The following is a 19,891-nucleotide window of genomic DNA, read 5'->3' on the forward strand; positions in this document are numbered from 1 at the left end:
CCTTTTGGAGAAGACATATGTTTTGTCACTATCAGTTCTGATAGTAGTTATTCAGAATATACATTAAACTAAGGTTGCTTTTTTTCTTAATGTTAAATGGATGACAGAAATCAAAACCAAGCTTTTGGGAATTTCAACCTTATTTGGTGAATTTGTCTCTTATATGACAACTTAAGTTTAAAAAACAAATGTTCTATAATACTTCTGTCATATTAACCAAATTGTTGATCACAATAAGCGTGTTTGTATACAAATGGGCTGGAGCTTAGGCAAATTGATGATAATATCAGAATAATATTAATCTTGGTCACATTAAATGGCATCTACTGTAGTATTAAATAAAAGTAAAAGTGACTGCTTAATATTTGAATAGCAATTGAAATTAAGAACAATGTTTTATAGCTCAAAATATTTAATGTAGATAAAATATTCATTTTGCATGTCAGACAAAAGAGAAATTGGTGAAAAGAAATATTTATTCTTGGGTTAAATATGGTTAAATATTAGTACAATGAAAGCTCAGATCATGAGCAAATTATCTGAACAAAAAAGGGCTCCAGATGTCAAATGGTGCGTTGAGTTACAAACATTCATGTTAACAGCATATGATTTTCAGAGGTGTTTTGAAGCAACATGGACAATGTAATTAATACTCAGGGACATCTGGAAACATCATTATTTGTGATATTATGTTTCTAGGCAAAACCATGGGCTAGGATGTAAACAATGAAGATGTAGAGAAGTTCCTAAAAACCATAAAAATGAACTCAGTACAAAAGAAGTACAGAAAATAACAAAAAGGCAATTGGGAATGTGAACAATGAAAATGTAAGTTCCTAGAGAGCCATAAAAATGAACTCAGCACAAAAGAAGTACAGAAACAACAACAAAAGGCAATTGGGGAAGAAATGTCGTCAGAGAAAGTTGAAGAAAGAAAGTGATAGTTCTCTAACCTGCAAAATCTGTGCAAAGTGGGATAATATACAATGTTTTCACATAACTGTTTCACCCTGGCAAAATAGTAGCAAGCTGTAGCATAAGCATTTTTAATCATAATGCCCGTGTCTCACTTTAGAACAGTGTTTCCCAAAGTGTGATACGCGTACCTCCAGGGGTGTGGGAAGAGTTTGCTGTGGATATGCACTGTACCGTCTTAGCTGTGCCTAATTTTATGTTCTCATGAGTCAAAACAGTCTTGTGAGGCGTGAAATGGTCCGGTGTGACAAGGTGGGAATATACCAAACTTTGTTAGAGAGACAACTAATAATTAATAGGTCATGGCTTCTCCAGGCGCCTGTGTATTTTTAGCTTTTGTGCGATATTTCTTTTAGGAAATGTGTCTTATGTGCTGATTTTGATTGTTTTTATAAAATATAATTTTTATCCCTAACATAGGTTATGGATCGCTGGTTGAAATCTGGAACTACTACACCGAAAGAAAGTTATGATTATAGTAGCAATCAACTAACAGGAAATAATGAAATTAACGACGAATCAACTTCGATTCTGAAAGAACATGAAACCATCCAACTTAAAGTGCCATTTTGAGACAAACCATAATCAGTACAAAGATAAACCCATAGACTTTTTTTTAAAGTAAACTTAAGGATTGAAGTCAGTCTTGAAAAGTAATGTGGGGTTTGACAGGAGGTGACAATCAAAAAATACTAGACACTTCATATCGCGTGTCGCTTTTAATTGCAAAATGTAGTGCAGCAGAAATCATCTCAATTTTTATTCAAGCCTGCAGCTAAGATAATGGCAGAAGTATTGATAGGAGATAGAGCGAGGTAAACTTTACACTGCCTTTCTCTCTCAAATAATACAGTTCATCAAAGAATCATTGATATGTCCAATAATGTGAAACAGATATTTTTATCTGAGTTTCTCAAAGTCGTTATTATACATTGCAATTCGGTGAGTCTACTGATATTGAGAATTTTTCAAATCTTTTGATGTTTGTTAGATACAAAAAAAAAATGAAGAAATTCATGACAACGTTTTATTTTGCCAGCCTTTAAAAAGTCACACAACAGGAAAAGATCTCTTTAATGTTATAAATAAATTTATGCAAGAGAACAAAATTGATTGGAATAAATGTATTGGAATAAGCACAGATGGAGCAAAAAGTGTGGACGGAATTAATAAAGGACTCATTGCAAGAATTTAAAATGTTGCCCCAAATGTAATATTGCATACTCGGAGAGTCTTTAGCAACACATAAGATGTCCGTTGATCTCCAGAAAGTTCTGGATGAAAGCTTGAAAATCGTTAACTACATTAAAAACTGTCCTTTGAATAGACAACTTTTTCACAAATATGTGAAGAAATCAGTAGTATTCATACCCAGCTTCTTTTTCATACCAATGTTCGTTGGCTGACTCGAGGAAAAATTCTAAGTCGATTGTTTGAACTTACACATGAACTTCAATGTTTTCTTAATGATAGATTTGAGTTGAGAAATTGTTTAGATGACTGGGAATGGCTTTTTAAACTAGCATACTTAGCACATGTATTCTCTGCTTAAATTGCCTCAACTTATCTTTACAAGGCAAGAAATTTCATTGTTTCACGTTCAAGATAAAGTGGATGCTGCCATACCAAAACTAAATTTATGGCAATGGAGTAGACTCGTTTCCCTATCTTTATGAGTTTATAACAAGTTTGACTACTAAAATTAATACTTATACTCTGAAATGCATAACACAGCATCAGCATTTGGAGAGTTTGCAAGTGGGCTTGAAAAACTATTTCTCTGATTTAAATAAAAATATTGAAAGGATAAGATATCTATTTAGCATTAACACAACATCCATGCGAGAAGATTTGTCACATGCGGAAGAAGAACAATTGTTGGAATTGGCTTCAGATGGATTCTTAAAAAAATAAACATATAGCATTTGTAGATACAAGTTGATACAAGATACAAGTTTTCAACAAGTTGAAAAAGAGTAACAGACTACTGGATGTGGAACCGTATCTCAGATTAAATTTAACAACTAGGGAACCAAATTATGATAAACTATCATCTGAGCACAAACAGTTTCATCTTTATCATTAATCCAAATGAATGTTATTTATAATATAATTTTTATTTATGTTTTATTATGAATAATTTGATTTCTCTTTCTTATTACTTTGTGTATGTCATAAAAAAAGAAAGAAAAACAAAATATATTTTGATTGTTATTAAAATACATCCCCCTTTTTTTTAACGAGGGGTACTCAGCGTTGCAAAAATTATAGAAGGGGTACACATATGTCAAAAGTTTGGGAAACACTGCTATAGAAACATGGAAAACATTGGCAGTTGCAAATAGCATTGGACAAACTTTTAGTTAAACAGAGGCCCAATGAGTCTGAAGCTGAATGAAGTAGCACTTAGAGGCAAAGAAATGATAAAAGATGATGCCCCCCTCCCAAAGACCATATTTTTTTATGGAAAGGAATTTTGCAACCAGGCAATTACATCTTCCTCATCATTTTTCATTTATGCCGCCCACTATCCTTTGTACAAGAGTAAATAAATCAACTTAGGTTTTTGTCTATTTTATCTGTTTATCTTTTTTGTTTTCTTTTTAATGATTTTCGTGGTTTGTGTGTTAAGAACATGTACACAAAGTACTATTATAAAATTTAAATAAGCAATCATCTGTTGTACAGGAATGAAATAAGTCCATTCTACATTAATTCACATGCAGAAAATTGTTTTGATTTATAAAAATTTCAATTAACAAAGAGCCTTCAGGAACGAATTCATGAACCAAGATTTCTGTGTATTAATAAAATCATTTCTGAAAATGATTTGGATCTGTATAATTGTGTATATTTATGTTCTGTCATTCATTTTTAGGGGTTGTCCGTGCTGTGGATGAAACAAATCATTTATTGTTTATTATCACTCCTTTACCTTTGAAAGAACTGAAAAATGTCAATGCAATAATGAAAGGAAACATCTTACTTCCACAAGAAGTTCTGCTTGAGCAGGTTTGTGATTTTCTATAATCATAATTATGCAATATATATGTGAATTGTCTTGAATAAGAAATATAGAAGTAGGGGTTTATGTGGCAGTATAAAAAAAGTTTGTCACTGTTTGAGGATTTAATATTTAATTTTATATTTAAAAAGTTCATACAAAGTTTAAAAAAAAACCAATATTTTCCAGAGTTCTTGGGGGGGACTTACTCTCAGTGCAGTTGTTAATTATATGTGGAATAGTTTCAGTAGCACTGAAGGTAATGCTTCTTTATCCTTTATAAGAAAAAGTAAATTCTGTAATTTCACTTCCAAAATACTTGTCGGTAACCAAAATACCCAGAGTAAGAGACTACAGAAATCCATTTTTTGGGGTTTAATCTGAATTAACTGGGACTGAGAACATAAGGAAGTAGCAATCCAAGGGAGATATCAAGTTTTTTCTGCACACAACAGGGTTAGCACACGCAATCAATACTCAACCAATCAAACAAATGGAATCCAACATCTTCGGCAATGTAATGAGTTTAGTAAACTTAAGGGTGGATTGTTGAAATAATAATTGGTGTTTCATTGCTGAAAAATGAATCAGCATCTTATATGTGATAATTACCTGATTTTTTTAAGAGACAGCTGAATGAAATTTTAGTCAAAATTATAATTATCTGTTGACTTTATGTATAATTTAATAATCACAAATTTTAGTTGATATAGTATCTTCTACTAGTTAAAGAAAGTTCAAATTATCTGAATTTAAAATTTATTTATCATGTAATAATCCACTTATTGTAAGCATATGGCTTGTACTCATACATGTCAGATAGTAACTAGTAGTAGTGCTATGACACCTTTATGTATGTTATGTTAGATTTTGAGGTGTTTGGGTTGTAACTTTACAGCTAGTTAAATTAGTTCTGCAATTAGGCACCAATAAAAGTTATTATAAAATATCAATGTTCATGCAGACATGAACACTGGATGAAATCCAGTTTAAATTTGTGTGTCTACTTAAGTTCTTAACAGAAAAGTTAATATGTCATGCATTTAACACAGTTCAGACATTTGAGTACACTATCCTTTATTTAGCACAGTTTTATTAAAGAATCATAAGTTTGAATAACTATGAAATCTTTATTTAATGAGTTAGCGTGTTTGCCTAACTTAAATAGAACACAAATAGAATACAAATCAAAGTTAACAGTCTTTACACACATTTAAATCAAAGTTTTGAAATAAAGAACTTTAAAAAGATTCATTTTTGAGTTTTAAATAGTTTCAGGCTTACCAGTTAGGCAATATTATCAGGAGTAGAGTATATGCCATAAAATGAAGGTAACATGCTGAAAAGAATGAAGCACAGGTATAATGCAAGTAACAAAATCTTAAGACTTTTGCATCTGAACATACATAGATTCCCCTCTCACCAATATATATTTTTCGGCCCTCGTTCGTTTTTGACGCTGCCAAGTTTCATTATGCATAAGTGACACAAATTTATTCTAACAAAATTACAATGCAGATAAGAATCTACTTGACTATGTATCAGAAGAGAATTTAAATATCGAGTAATTCACAGTTCAACTGTATTAACCCTTTCAGGATGGGCGTCCCATATACGCATTCCCTAAGAACGTCTCTTACAGCCCGGGTGTCCCATTCACACATCGCTAGAGCTTGCATTCAGAGGATGGGTGATGCGTATATGCATTTTAAGCTGGAAAGTTTTTCTGAAGGCCACTAGATGGCATCCTATGTGCTCTACTTTTGAAATGAACACAGTTTTAGGTTTATGACCTTGAATTTGATATATTCTGCCTGACTTTGGTATTTTACTTATCAACTGTTCCGAGAGTGGGGAGGAAAGCGTAAACAGAGGTGGGCTTTTTAAATGGCGGCGTGCTAGTGCTAATATAAACATTCGCGTGTATGATTATATCCAATTACATTTTTTATTCTATTTTTTCCCTCTACTATGTACGGTCTTTTAGATTTACTATGTGGAGTTTTGTTACGTTTTGCATCTCTTTCAGATATATTCCTGTTTCTTCTCTTTTTATTTCGGAAAGCCTCACCTCCAGTCTATTATAGTGGAAAGGCGCTATTTATCAGAGGAAGAATACCCTCATATAGTTAATTAACCATTTACTAATGCAGATGAGAGTGATGATTCATTTTCTAAAGAGTTAAAAAGTTAACTTTTTCTAAAAGTTAGAAGGTGATACTTCTCCGTGCTTCGAGATTTACGACACTCAATCTTCATTTTAAATTTTGTTACTTCTTACTGTAAATAGTCTTTATTGTGTTGTTTTATTAATTTTAAACTTTATTGATGGATTTATCAATTAAAACTTTGGAATAATTTGATTAGTGCTTCCAAAAATTATTTTACGAGATAAGCAATTTTTTAAGTATATTTTCATGTAAAATAAAGAAAAAAGTTAATGATACCAAAAATTATGATGCTAGACGTATAAAATTATGCTTAGTGATGCAAAACCTCCGGTCTGTATGGTGATCGCCTTCGAATCCCTTCCGTTTCGCATGAGCGTCTTAAACAAAGGTGCACTGTCATGAAAGGGTTAAGAGGAACTACAAATCTATATCTAATATTAAAACATTAAACTTTCAACTGCAGCTTATCTTTTTGGGGCCAGTACTGATGTGAAAGCTTATATAATGGCCGGGATTAAACAGCAAACATTCACCAACAGCTGTTTCACTTCAGACATGGCTATATGGTTTCATTCACTTGCTGTGTCAGATAAACCTAGCCACAACTCCTCAGATAACTTCTGCTGTTCACTTGCTGTGTCAGATAAACCTAGCCACAACTCCTCAGATAACTTCTGCTGTACAGAATAAACTCTATGATACTCCTACACTTGTCTCATAAAAATCTATATAATGCCGAAGATGCAAATTAGAACCAATGTGTTAGTTAAATAAACTAAATTGTCTCAATGATTACCAACATGCCTCATCCCTCCTTATGCACTTACAAACATCATATTGCTATGGAAGTCAGTTTAAATGAAATTTTTGGTTTGAATTTATGCTGGTGATATCACTGTTGTAGATTCAAAGGCTGAGAAACTAAAAGTTAAAAAAAAAAAAAAAAAGTGGGGATTTTGTGAGGCATATAGTAGTGCTGAACATTTTAAACAAATCATTACTAGTGCCTAGAAGTGGTGTTTTGCCAATAGCCCCAAAACAAACTGATAATAATCTGTTTATGTAAAAGAAAATTCTTTTAAACCGTGCAAACTTTCTTTTTGAAAATTAGATAAAGAATAAGGGAGGGAAATTTATTCTTGAAGCAGAAGACACTAAATTCCATGACATGCAAAATATACCCATTTCTTAAAAAGAATTCATTGCATTTATTCACTGAAGAAGTGGTGGCCCCCCCCTCTTCCCATAATGCACACTTTTGCCAAGCTTTTGATTCTTCCTTACGTGCTAAGTTTTACATCTTGTGGACTACTACTGTCTGGGATGACATTTTACATTAAAAAAGACAATTTTGATAAAATATCAAAAATTCAGAACAACTGAACAAGGGAATACAAAACTATTACTTTTGTGAAAGTATCTAGAAGCTTTATTATGAACTTACTTAGAAGAACGTAGCATTAGAATAAATGTATATAAAAGGTGATAAAATTACGTTTGTTTATCCCCCCCCCTTCCAGAAAAATTCAGTTCTTAAACTTTCTTAATTTATTCTTTATATAAGCCATCTGGTCCGTTTGAAATGTTGCAAGTGGAAATTTTCCTCTGTAAGTTTTGCAGTTATAGCTGCATTTGCCAGACTATACATTATCTCCATTACTGGTGTCAAAATCATGTTACATGTGTGATGAATGCACGATCTGAAAACATCTGATAGCTCAGAATTTTTTTTTTTAATTGAAAATTTTTTTTATAAAAAATTTTAACTAAATTTAAAACTTTTATGCTACATATTTGTCAGAACTTATATAAAGAGTAATAATAATGATGAAAAAAAAATGTTTTTTAATTTAAAATTCTGCTAGGAAACTTTGGTATCTGCAAAAAATTTCTGTTGATATTTACACTTTGTAATTCAAATGTATTGAGAGCTATATATTAAATTTTCAAACTTTAATTTATTCAATTAATTCTAATATGTTGAAGTAATCACCAAATTACTTATTTTAAGCTAAAAAGAATAAATGAATTAGAAAAGGCCTCTGATTGGGAGGGAGGGAATTTGAGAATAAATAATGCCAACCTAGTCTCTTTCTTTTATTTATTCCATTTTTATGATGCATACATAAAAAATGCATACTTGTACATAAATAGTTGTAAATTTCTTTATTTCTTACTACATTCAGCTTCAATACCTCAAAATTGCAAGTTTGTTACCTTGGAGAAAAAGAACTAGACAATATTGTAGTTATTCATTGATATTCTGGTACTCTTTTTAGATGTATCAATTTTCAACTATGGGGAAAAAACTGCTTCCAGTGTACTCCTAAACAAAGAGATTATTCTTATTACAAAAATTTGTAACTGAGGGGTATTTGTCTTTTGATAGGCATGAATAAAGTTAATCAAATCTGTATCTTCAGATCTTTGAATAAGATTTATATCACCGTGTAAAAATTAATTAGCTCCAATTATTTCTAGATTTTCTAGGAAAATTTGTTTTGTTAGTTGTGTTTGTTTTTTAGTAATGAAAATAATGTAGAATTGGACTACCAATCATTAAGATAATTTTTTTTCTTTAACTGCTTGTCATAATGCTAGATAATTTATGAGAAATGTATTTCACAGGCCATGTAAAATTGCTTCATGGGCTACCAGTTTGAGACCACTAATCTACAGCAAAGTTCCAATTAATTTTAATAAATGTTGCTTGTGTGGCTGTTATTATTATACATTGCTGAATATAAGCTGAGACATTATGAGACAGTATTTTTATAAAGATCATGGATATGTACAAGACCTGTCGCTGGGCTGCTTCTTTTAACATTGTCATTGGCAGAGCTGGATTAACCATTAAGCAATATAAGCACATGCTTAGAACATCAAAGAAAGGGGGCAATGAAAAATTTCCTATTGGTAAGTTTTACTGTGATTGCATGGTGCAGCTAAACCACTACCAAGAGCGAGAAGAAATGAAGAGAAAATTGGCATAAACATATGTGGGGGCACCAAAATATTTTAAGTGCTTAGGTTCTCTAAAAGTCTTAATCCGCTTTAGTTGTCAACAGAGGTTTATCTCACTATAATCACATATTAAAGGTGCTATAATCAGAGATCATTGGGTTTCAGATATAGAATTGGAAGTACAGTCAAAAGTCTTTAATCCGGATGTCCATAATCCGTAATTATCTATAATACGGACCTCAAAGCTACAAACTTTCTGCGCATGCGTAAACACATAATGTGTTTACGTATGCGCGTAATACCTTTACGCATGTGCGTTTAATGTATGACGAACGGTATAACCTGAGCTAAATTTATCTATTTCAATTAATGTAGCAGATTGTGTTGTTCCTTAATCTTCTAATCGAATCCAGCTTATTATTTTTTGCAGACTGTTAGAGCAATTCTATAAAAGTAAGCTTGAACTTTTGATTATGTCAAAAAGAATTTCCGATTCTGGAGCTGCCAAATTGCTGCAAAAAATGGATAAAGGCATATCATTTGTTTCTCTAACCGTTCCGAAATCTGTTTATCAATTTCACGCTGCTCTGTGGGGAGGGGGGGGAATGTCGCGGCGCGCAATGAACTGGAAGTTTAATCTGTCAGCACTATCCTTATCTTCAGCGCAGATGTTTTTATTTTATTCGCCTTATAATTCCTTGGTAAATGCAGAATTTCATCTCGACATACTCCACCTTTGATATGATTTAAATCAAATTCCTGTCATTATAAATATCACGAATACACATAAAATAGTTTTCTGGTTGCAATTTTCTAATTTCAACTATGCATAATGTATGCTTTACACATGCACACATTGAAAGAAATGTTTAATAAAGTAAACAAATAATTTTTTGTTGTTGTTGTAAATTTTGATACCTTTTAGACCATTATTGCTCTTTCATAAATTATGGTTTCATAATTTTTATGTTATAATTTCTGCATGTCATCTTACCAGATTTAAACTGATGATCTGTAATCCGGAAAAACCGATAATCCGGAATCGCCAAAGTCCCGACGAGTCCGGATTAAAGACTTTTGACTGTAATAGCCATTCTCTTCAAAAATAAGAGCTCTTTTTGTGAGAAGTGCAGGCTGGGGTAATTTACATGGCTATTTAAAATTTTATGTTTGCCTTTCATCCAAGATAGGAATTACCTTGCTAGCAAAATATCAAACACTAGTAACTTGTGTCAGAGTTAGTTCAGAAACAAAACCTTAAGTTTGGGATTACAAAATACAAGATCATTCAGTGGCTATAATTTTGATTAAAAACTTATCATAATCTAAAACTTAGTTGCCCAAAAAATGGGTTGAGTTGCTTTTAAATATTAGAAGCCAAATGTTCATTTATGATTGTAAGTTTCAGTTTTGAAAAGACAAGTAATTTATTGAATGTTTACTGCATCAGTTCTTATCTATTTCAAAATTAATTAAATATGTTGGGTCAAATACTGCAAAGAAACAAAGGAGTGCATATTTTATACATGCAGAGAAATCGATCAAATCTCGTAAAAGTCATATTGCTTTTATAAATACACATATTAAGCAGTTTTTCACAGAAATATATCTTCTCGGAAAATTTGAATGGCAGGTTTCTAACCACAAAATGTTACAACGATGTGGAAAGTACTTCAGTACTGCATTTGGTGTAGAGCAATAAATCAGAAGGAGGGTTCACATAAATCTCCTGATAGCCAAGATGCCTCAAAAAATTGCTTTTAATGAAATGATGAAGGAAACTATTGTCTGGATCGAGAGCAGTTAAATAATGCACAATTATGTTTAGTTTTGATGTTTATAATGATTTTTTTTTGTTATTTTTACTTTAATTATGTATGTTTACTTTCAGCATATTGATTATACTGCTATGCCATTTACTGATCACCCAACGGCAGTACCTACTGCATCTCGTAAAAGAATTCAGAAAAGGGTTCGTCGACAACAGAACTGAACAATTCTGTCTCTTTTTGGAAAAAAAATAGAGAGAAATGTTAAATATTCTGTTTCATCTTGTAATCTTCAAACATTCTATTTTTTATGAACATATTCATCACTTGTCTGTTTAAAAAAATAAAATTTGTGCCTGGAAATTTCTTGAGTATTGTCATTTTTAATCTTTTGACATTTCTGTGTAATGAAAAAGTGAGAAGTTACTGTAAGGGTACTGATCAAGAGAATACATTTCTTTGAAAGTATTAATTAATTGTTTATTAATTGTTAATTGTTTGGCCTGTTAACAAGATATTACTGATATTAATCTGAGAATTATGGTATTAAGAAGTGGTTATCTGTGGTTGTAAAATGCATTTTGCTGTCTTCTCCATGTATAATTGTATATCTTTATGATAAAATTTGTATGTCTTTTCTGGAATGTGTAGTACTTAGTAAAGACCAACTATTGTGCCACTGTACTTGCGTTCAGATTATGGATAAAGTATTAAATCTGTTTAGCATCTTTTTTAAGTCTGAGCACTTAAAATAAATCTGGCAATCTAAAAACCCTAGTAAGAAGTTGATGGTAGAGGAACAGAAGTATGAGCTGCTTAGATTTTATCTCTTAGGGTCTGAAACTAAGTGGAGAATAGTTCTGGGCAAAGTCATTCTATCACCAGACTTTTTAAAACTATCCATTATAGGTAAGTAACAACAATAGAGTATTCTGCATTGAAGTAAAAAAAAAAAAAAAAAACACTTAATGTACTTTTACCATTTTGCTGTGTTTTGTTTTTGGATTCTAAAAATGAAATTTAGAACAACAGAAATGTTTCCTGTCTTGAATTTCTAATGTCTGTCCCCCTTCCTTAGAACTGTTAATTATTCTATTTCTGTTTTGTAGTATAAAACAGAATTATGGTGATTTGTGTTTCAGCTGACTGCACAGAAATTTTAAAAACTGTCTGTAATATAAGTAGAATTTAATCATCTCCCATTTTTAGCATGCTGGAATTGTAATTTCTCTTTTATACATGTTGAACAAAATAATTTTCTTTAATTCCATTATGGTGCATGAGGTTTATTTGAAGAAGTATAACATCTCAAAAAAAATGCTTCCTTAAATCATTAATCTCAAAATATATTATTCTTTATTATGTTATATATATGTGTGTGTGTGTAATATTAGCACATTTTCAGTAAAGCATTGATGTAAGAACAGTGAGGTGTAGAACCGAAGAAATACTGATGGCATAGATACTTAGAGCGTCCATCCATTTTGATGAGGAAACAGTCGAACCAAATCAAATTCCATATTTATTTAAATTCAGAATGGTGGCCACAGTTCACTTGGCACTCTACTCATGCCTGTTAAAGAACATTTACAATTTTGATAATATAGCGATAAAAGTGTAATTGCAGCAGCGTCTGAACAGCATGAAAGTGTAAGCCAGAAGAGAGTGAGTGTCACAGTAGTAATGCAGAGGTAGAAGGTGGGAGGCAAAAGTTTCAGTTTTAAGTTTTGGTTTACAATTTGGTGATTGGTCAAGAGACATCTGCATTAAGCACTACGTAAGATCGCATGATTAATTTGAATGACGCAGTTTAGATTTGTAGCTCTATTTTTTTAGACAGAGAAAGGAAGTTCTCAAATTATATAATTAATAACCTAAAATACATTATAGACAATTAAATTTAGAAGTTTGCTTTCATATTTTTTATTTTTACACAGAGAGAGGATTTTCCCCAAATTAAATAAAACTAAAAGAGGTTGTAGACAATTAAATTTAGAAGTATGCTTTCGTATTTTGTATCTTAACATGTATATATGTACTGTAATTAAATTATGTTAAGGCATAAGTGAAGTGATGCCACGATCGAATGACTATTTTTTAACTAGAGTGATCTGGCAACCACGGGTAGAAAACAAAGCAGTGTGGACAGCTAGCAGCCATTGATTGATTATGTGCTCGTAGTTCGAGTTGGTAAGTGTATGTATGTGGATGCTAAGAGTGTCCATCCATGTAAGACTATGTAAGTGCTCATGTGTTTAATATTTGTTAACAGAAGTAAAATAAAAGAAATCTACAGACCATTAAATTCAGTGTTTGTATTTCATGAATAATTGTGTGAGTAAATTCTATTCCCAACCATTTGTGGTCCTAGCGAGCTGGTAGGAAGATTAGTGCCTATGGATATAAAGTGCTGGTTAAAAAGCTTAAAGGTCAATTGTTAAATTGATAAAAAATTGTGATACAGTCAAAAGTCTTTAATCCGGACTCATCGGAACTTTGATTCCGGATTATAGATCATCAGTTTAAATCTGGTAAGATGGCATGCAGAAATTATAAAATTAAAATTATGAAACCGTAATTTATGAAATAAAGAGCAATTATGATCTAAAGGGTATCAAAATTTACCAAAAAACAAGCTTAATATTTATTTGTTTACTTTATTAAACATTTCTTTCAACGTGCGCATGTGTAAAGCATACATTAAGCATAGTCGAAATTAAAAAATTGCAACCAGAAAACTATTTTATATGTATTCATGATATTATAATGACGAGGACTTTGATTTAAATCATATCAAAGACGGAGTACATCGAGATAAAATACTACATTTAGTAAGGAATTATAAGCTGAATAAAACAAAAACATCTGCCCTGAAGATAAGGATAGTGCTGAAAGATCAACTTCCCGTTCATTGCGCGTCGCGATGTCCTCCCCCCCCCACACACACACACACAGAGCAGCGTGAAATTGATAAACAGATTTCGGAATGGTTAGAGAAACAAAGGATAGGTCTTTATCTATTTTTGGCAGCTCCAGAATTGGAAATTCTTTTTGACATAATCGAAAGTTCAAGCTTACTTTTATAAAATTGCTCTAACAGTCTGCAAAAAATAATAAGCTGGATCCAATTAGAAAATTAAGGGACAACGCAATCTCCAACATTAACTGAAATAGATAATTAGATAATTTTAGCTTAGCTTATACCGTTCGTTATACATTAAACGTGCATGCGTAAGCGTATTATGCGCATGCATAAAGGTATTACACGCATGCATAAATGCATTAATGCATTTACGCATGCGCAGGAAGTTTAGCTTTGAGGTCCTGATTATAGATCATTCTGGATTATGGACGTCCGGATTAAAGACTTCTGACTGTATAAACTTCGCATTCATCAAGATAATTAGAAATTTCGGTTTCATTTGGATTACCTCAGACGGAGGTAAGTGAATTTGTTCATATAGTTTCGATATTATTAACATTAGTTATGGAAGCATTGTTAATTAAGAAAATAATTTTAAAGTCGAGTATAACGAAAGCAACTTCAGATTTCGAAAAATATACTTGTGAGTTTCAGCTACAACTTTTTGAAAATAAATGTGCAAAATTTAATAATGAGTGTTCAGATATTTTTGATAAATTATTTGAAGTAGTTGATGAAAAAGAATTTGACAAATATGTAACTAAACAGCAAACTGTTCAAGAGAGCATTGATACTTTATGGGTTAAGGTTAAACAGCAAAATTTAGTGTTAAAGATGCAAGAAATGTAAAGATTGGAAATATCAGTGCACAAGGTATGAAATTACCTAAATTAAACTTGCCATCTTTTAGTGGAAATATGCAAGATTGGTTAAGCTTTCGGAATTTTTTCATTTCAAGCATTCATAATAATAATGTATTATCAGATTCCCAAAAGCTCTCGTATTTGAAGTTATCACTTCATGGCGAAGCAGCTAGGATTATTCAATCGGTCATAATTTGTGAAACTATAAAATTACTGGGGATTTTTTAGAAGAGAGATTCTCCAATAAACGTGGTCAGGTTTTCACCCAGATAAAGCGCTTCATGTCAATTTCTCCCATATAAAATGAAAGCTCGTCTTCTATTTTAAAATTAGTAGTAATTTATTAGCTCAGAATGGCTATTAATTTCGTTTTGTGTCAAAACCTTTAAAAGTCTGAATCACTTTTCAAATTGTTGCCACCATATATTATAGCCCTGTATTATATTTAAAGAAATTAAATAATGAAGAATCTGCATAAATGTATATATGTTTCTCGCACTCTGATAAAACAATGACACATAGAGCCATCAAATTGTGAATAAGTCTCCACCCAAATATGGGCATCTGGAATTTACTTTATTATCTATTTCGTATTTTGTAAAGCATTTATGAGTTTTTGTAAGCATTTATGAGTTTATGAGAAACTCAACGATTTCAAAGCGAGCAATGGCAGCACTGTACAGAAAAATAATAATAATAATAATCTCCATCATGCGAGACTGTATCAGAAATTCTAAAGATTTGCTCTTTTTAAATTATTTTGTGATATTGTTCAATTGAATTTTATGGTTTAAGTGCGAAGAACATGATATTTAATAAATAAAGGTAACACACAAAGCATTAAAAAACCGTTTGGGCATAATATAAAATATGAAAAATTTCATTTTTTTCGTCCCATTAATTATCTTTTGAGCTCTTTCACACTCTTCAACAATTATACTTCGGCCATAGGCTTTTAACATTTTTAGAATTCTTCGCACATTAAATTTGGCATTTAAATTCATTCATGCGTATTAAACAAAAACATCCTGGGTAGTATTAATTTATTTTTGTTTAATTTATGTATTGTTATGAATTTTGTATCTGTGTAAATAAATTGAGTTAAATTATATGTAAAATTATAGTATCTCTTGTATAATGTAAGATGCAGCGTTTCAAGAGAGCTTAGCTGCAAAAAAAAAAGGGGGGGTTATGGGAGCAAGCTGTTTTACATTGAGGTAAATGGATATCTCACCAATTTGGTGATGGTTTTAACAAGTAAGTTTTCTCGCAAAGTTTGGTGAGAAATCGCCACATTTTGTTTCGAACCCTGTGTAACTATGTAACTGTAACTGTGTATACCATCCAGTAGTTTCGTGAAATTAAAGGTAGTGGAAATTTCTCGACAGCCAGAGAAAACTATATAAACCCGGAGAAGCATCAGTTTTGTTTTTAGTTCAGAGTATTGAGAGATCACCGTTTAAGCTTTGTTCTTCATTACATTGTGTTTAACACTGTTAGTAGTTTGAAGTGGTAACTACTGATTGTGTTCGACGTACTGAAAAGAGCTGTAGGAATACTGTGAAAAGTTTCAATTGTAAAGTGAAAGAAATAAAAATAAATTTTAGCTAGCTATCATCTGTTCTGTATGCATTCAATCCATTAGAAACCCGTACGCATGTAATAATTTAGGTGTCAGAAGTGTGAATGAATGCCGATAACAAGAGCGATGGAGGAGTACCTAGGGCAAGTGGTGACAGCTTTTGCTGCATTCCAAGAAAAGATGAAAGTGGCTGTCAGGTCCGTTAATGAAGAGATGATAAGAAGGTGGAAGGAGCTGTCTAGTCAGTCCAAAATGTAATGCAAAGAACTGTCAAGTCAGTTCAAGTAGAAATGAAAACGGGCCGCCATAAAAAGATTGAAGCAGGTAAATGAAAAAAGAAATTACTGCCATAATGGAAAACAAATTCAATGCTGTGGAAGGCGGAATTACCACAGCTGAAAATGAAGTTGAAGAAATCGAAGAAAGGGTTTTTGCTATCGCTAAGGAAGCTGACCTCTTGGTAAGTGTACAAGATTCAGTTTTTGATAGTAACGGATGCAAATGGATGAAATTCGGAAAATGTAGCCTACCATCTCACCACTATTCCGAGTGCAGACGCAACGGATATCTTTCAAACTCTGCTGGACAACCAGAGGCTTAGACTCCGAAGCTTTGGGCTTTAAAGGGCTATAGCTGGCTTGAGTTAAAATATCGGCAGTAGAAGCCTGTGGAAAACACTTCCGGAGCTCGCCACGTCTTATTCCAATGGAATAATGTAACACCTGACATGCAGAAATCATGCAAATCTTGCGATGGTTGTGCGGGTTGGAAAAGACCAAAGAAACACTGCTGAGGGAAGCTGCAACATTACAGTGTAGGAGTACCTTCTGAACACATTGCGTTCGACATCCTGGGACCATTGCCCTGAACAGTTGGCTGCAACAAATACAGGGTGGCGCAGGGAAACGGGAAATTTCGAAATAACGTCATTTCCACGAATAAATTCATAAAACTAGTAATTTATTAACGAAAGTGCATTTATTCGGCGTGCCGTTTATGTTTTTACAATCAAAATGTCCTAAAGTGTCTCTTTACTTTTTAAAGATGACATTGGAAAGATGTTCTCCCATTCGACGTTCAAACTCTAACAGCCTGTTATGAAAACTGGAATGCGCGGTGTAGCAAATCTTTGGGAATGGCAGTGATTTCTTTTTCAATGTTCTCCTTCAGTTCATGGATTGTTGCAGGACGTCTACGGTACACCTTGCCTTTAAGATATCCTCACAGGGGATCTTGCAGACCATTCAATGTCACCGTTACGTGAAATAATGCGCCTTCCAAACAATTGACGAACTACTGCCATCGACTGTCGAGCAGTGTGTGACGTGGGTCCGTCCTGCTGAAACCACATGTTTTCGATGTTTAGATTAAGCTCGTACAGTCTCGGTATTAAGAATGTTTGAACCGTTGGAATGCCACCTGGAGCTTTCTTTTTCAAGGCAGATCCTGTTTCTTCAAAATCACGCACCCACGTTGTAATCACATGCGCAGATGGGACACGTCCAAGCTGGTAATGCTATCGAAATCTTTGCGCGGCAGTCGCACTATCACCATTTTTATAAAAAGCTCTAACAGCTACTGCGCGTTCCGTACCAGTCCAATGATCCATGATTACTAAATGGCAATGCGCTCACAACAATTGTGCAACCTTTCGAACAACTGCCGGCTCTACAGTGCTGCCAGTTATAACGTTCAAAATTTCCCGTTTCCCTGCGCCATCCTGTACATCATCGTTGTCATCGATAAATTTGCAGAGTGAAAGTAAAACTGAAACGTATCCTCTCTCTGATCAAGAGCTGTCACGGTAGCAGAGTTAATCATACAGCATTGGATTTCCAGGTTTCGAGTGTTTATTCAGTTACATTCCCATCAAGAAAGGAATTTTATCGCAGCTGCAACTAAAGAACTCTGCTAACTACAAGCCATATACAAAACCCAAACAACATGTTTACACCCAGAGTCAAACGGCATGGTAGAGCATTTTAATCGAGCAACAGCGATTTCTCGCTAATGATTTTTAGAAACCAACAGGATTGGGAACAGATGTTATCTCTATTCTCACTGGCCTATCGCAGTGCTGTCCTCTACACTACCATCTGTTTTCCATCCCAGGTGCTCTTCGGTTGTGATCTTCATCTGCCTTATGATCTGTTATTTGGTCACCCTCCAGATGCCCCTTTATCGCCTGAGGAGTACATTCAAGGTCTCCAGGCACAGTTTGAAGTGGTGCATAATTTGGTTGGAGAGCGAGTTAATGGACGAGTGACGGAGAATATGAAGACCTGATACGATACGAGCAGTGCCGGATTTACGTCTAAGCTGAACAAGCTATATAGCTTAGGACCCCCATTTTCTTTCCCCCCCCCAAAAAAAAAATATAGCATATCCCATATAAAAAAAATTGACTTATATGCCTTATAAAGGGCCCCATATCTCAAATAGCTTAGAATCTCAAAAATCAAACCCAAATCCGCTTCTGAGTACGAAAGCTGCAGGGCATCGATTCAATGAAGGTGATAAGGCGTGGTTATGGAATCCGACTCAATAGAAAGAACTTTCTCCTAAATCAGAGGTCAGCAAACCGTAACTCCTTGAGTGTGGTTGTTCCACAAAATAGCACGTGCGGCCTTGCGCACGTAAAAGCAAGAAAATCTTTAAAATACAAAATAAAGGCTGTCATATTTTACACAAGCATGAAAACACTTGATTTCAGTACAGTTGTAGCGACAAGAATATCAATGATGTCCGTATTCGATCGTGTCCCTGCCAGTTTGATACTTTTGTGGATATTCTGGCATACAGCAGATGTTCTATTTATTCTCTTTCCAGATTCCTTAGTGAGTCTCATCTGGGTCCTGACGTGTGTAAGAGATCCAAAGATAGTTCTTCCCACCTGTCTTATTTGTCAGGAAAACGTGGCTAAAAACAATAAATCAAATATGGAGAGACAGTTCCCATGTCATTTGGTGCCTAATATCCCGTCAGTGATGCAAAGAAGAAAACAGTTGAGAAACTTCAAAAGAGTCGAGAAAAATCAAGTTCTGTAATTAATTACTGGATACAATCTTTCAGTAATGTTAACATTGCAAGTTTTGTAATTAGTGAAGAGATTACTAAAAGAGGAAAACCATATAGAAACGGCAAATACATAAATAGTTTTTTTATATATGCATTCGAAGAGCTATTTCGAGATTTTAAGAACAAAGCGGATATTCTAAAAAAAAATTAGAGTTACCATTGTCTGCTAAAACAATGAAAGATAGAACAGTTAATATGTCTTCGAATATAACCAACTAGCAAAGACATCTTAAATTGGTTTCAACTTTATCAATAGCAGTTGACGAGGCTAGCGCAAAATGCACTTTTTGTACGATATACGGGTCCCAAAGAAATTTTAGGATTATTGCCAAGTGCGGCAATAATCCTAAAATTTCTTTGGACTTCAAACACTTGGAGAGGATACATCAAATACTGTAATTGATTATATTAAAAATCATCATATTCCACTCGATAAAATCGTCTCTTTTGCAACAGACGGCACGAAAAGTATATGATCGGCGTAAAAAAACGGGATTTGTTGCTATTTTAAAAGAAAAAAATCAATCGCGAGATACTTACTTAACCATTGTATCATTCATCA

General features: G+C 33.1%; 1 protein-coding gene across 1 annotated transcript in view; it reads left to right on the forward strand.

The window, feature by feature from the left end:
* Positions 1-11,246, forward strand: part of LOC118202477 (polynucleotide 5'-hydroxyl-kinase NOL9-like) — a 131,894-nt gene extending 120,648 nt beyond the window's left edge. The window contains exons 13-14 of the mRNA XM_085824039.1: positions 3,854-3,987; positions 11,006-11,246. Of these exons, the coding sequence (XP_085680165.1) occupies positions 3,854-3,987; positions 11,006-11,107 (236 nt within the window). The 3' untranslated portion in view covers positions 11,108-11,246. The remainder of the gene's footprint in view (positions 1-3,853; positions 3,988-11,005) is intronic.
* The last annotated feature ends 8,645 nt before the right edge of the window (positions 11,247-19,891 follow it).

Source organism: Stegodyphus dumicola, chromosome 9 (genome assembly GCF_044657685.1).
Source record: "Stegodyphus dumicola isolate Sdum_Otavi_A_Nest chromosome 9, ASM4465768v1".
NCBI classification, from domain to species: Eukaryota; Metazoa; Arthropoda; class Arachnida; order Araneae; family Eresidae; genus Stegodyphus; species Stegodyphus dumicola.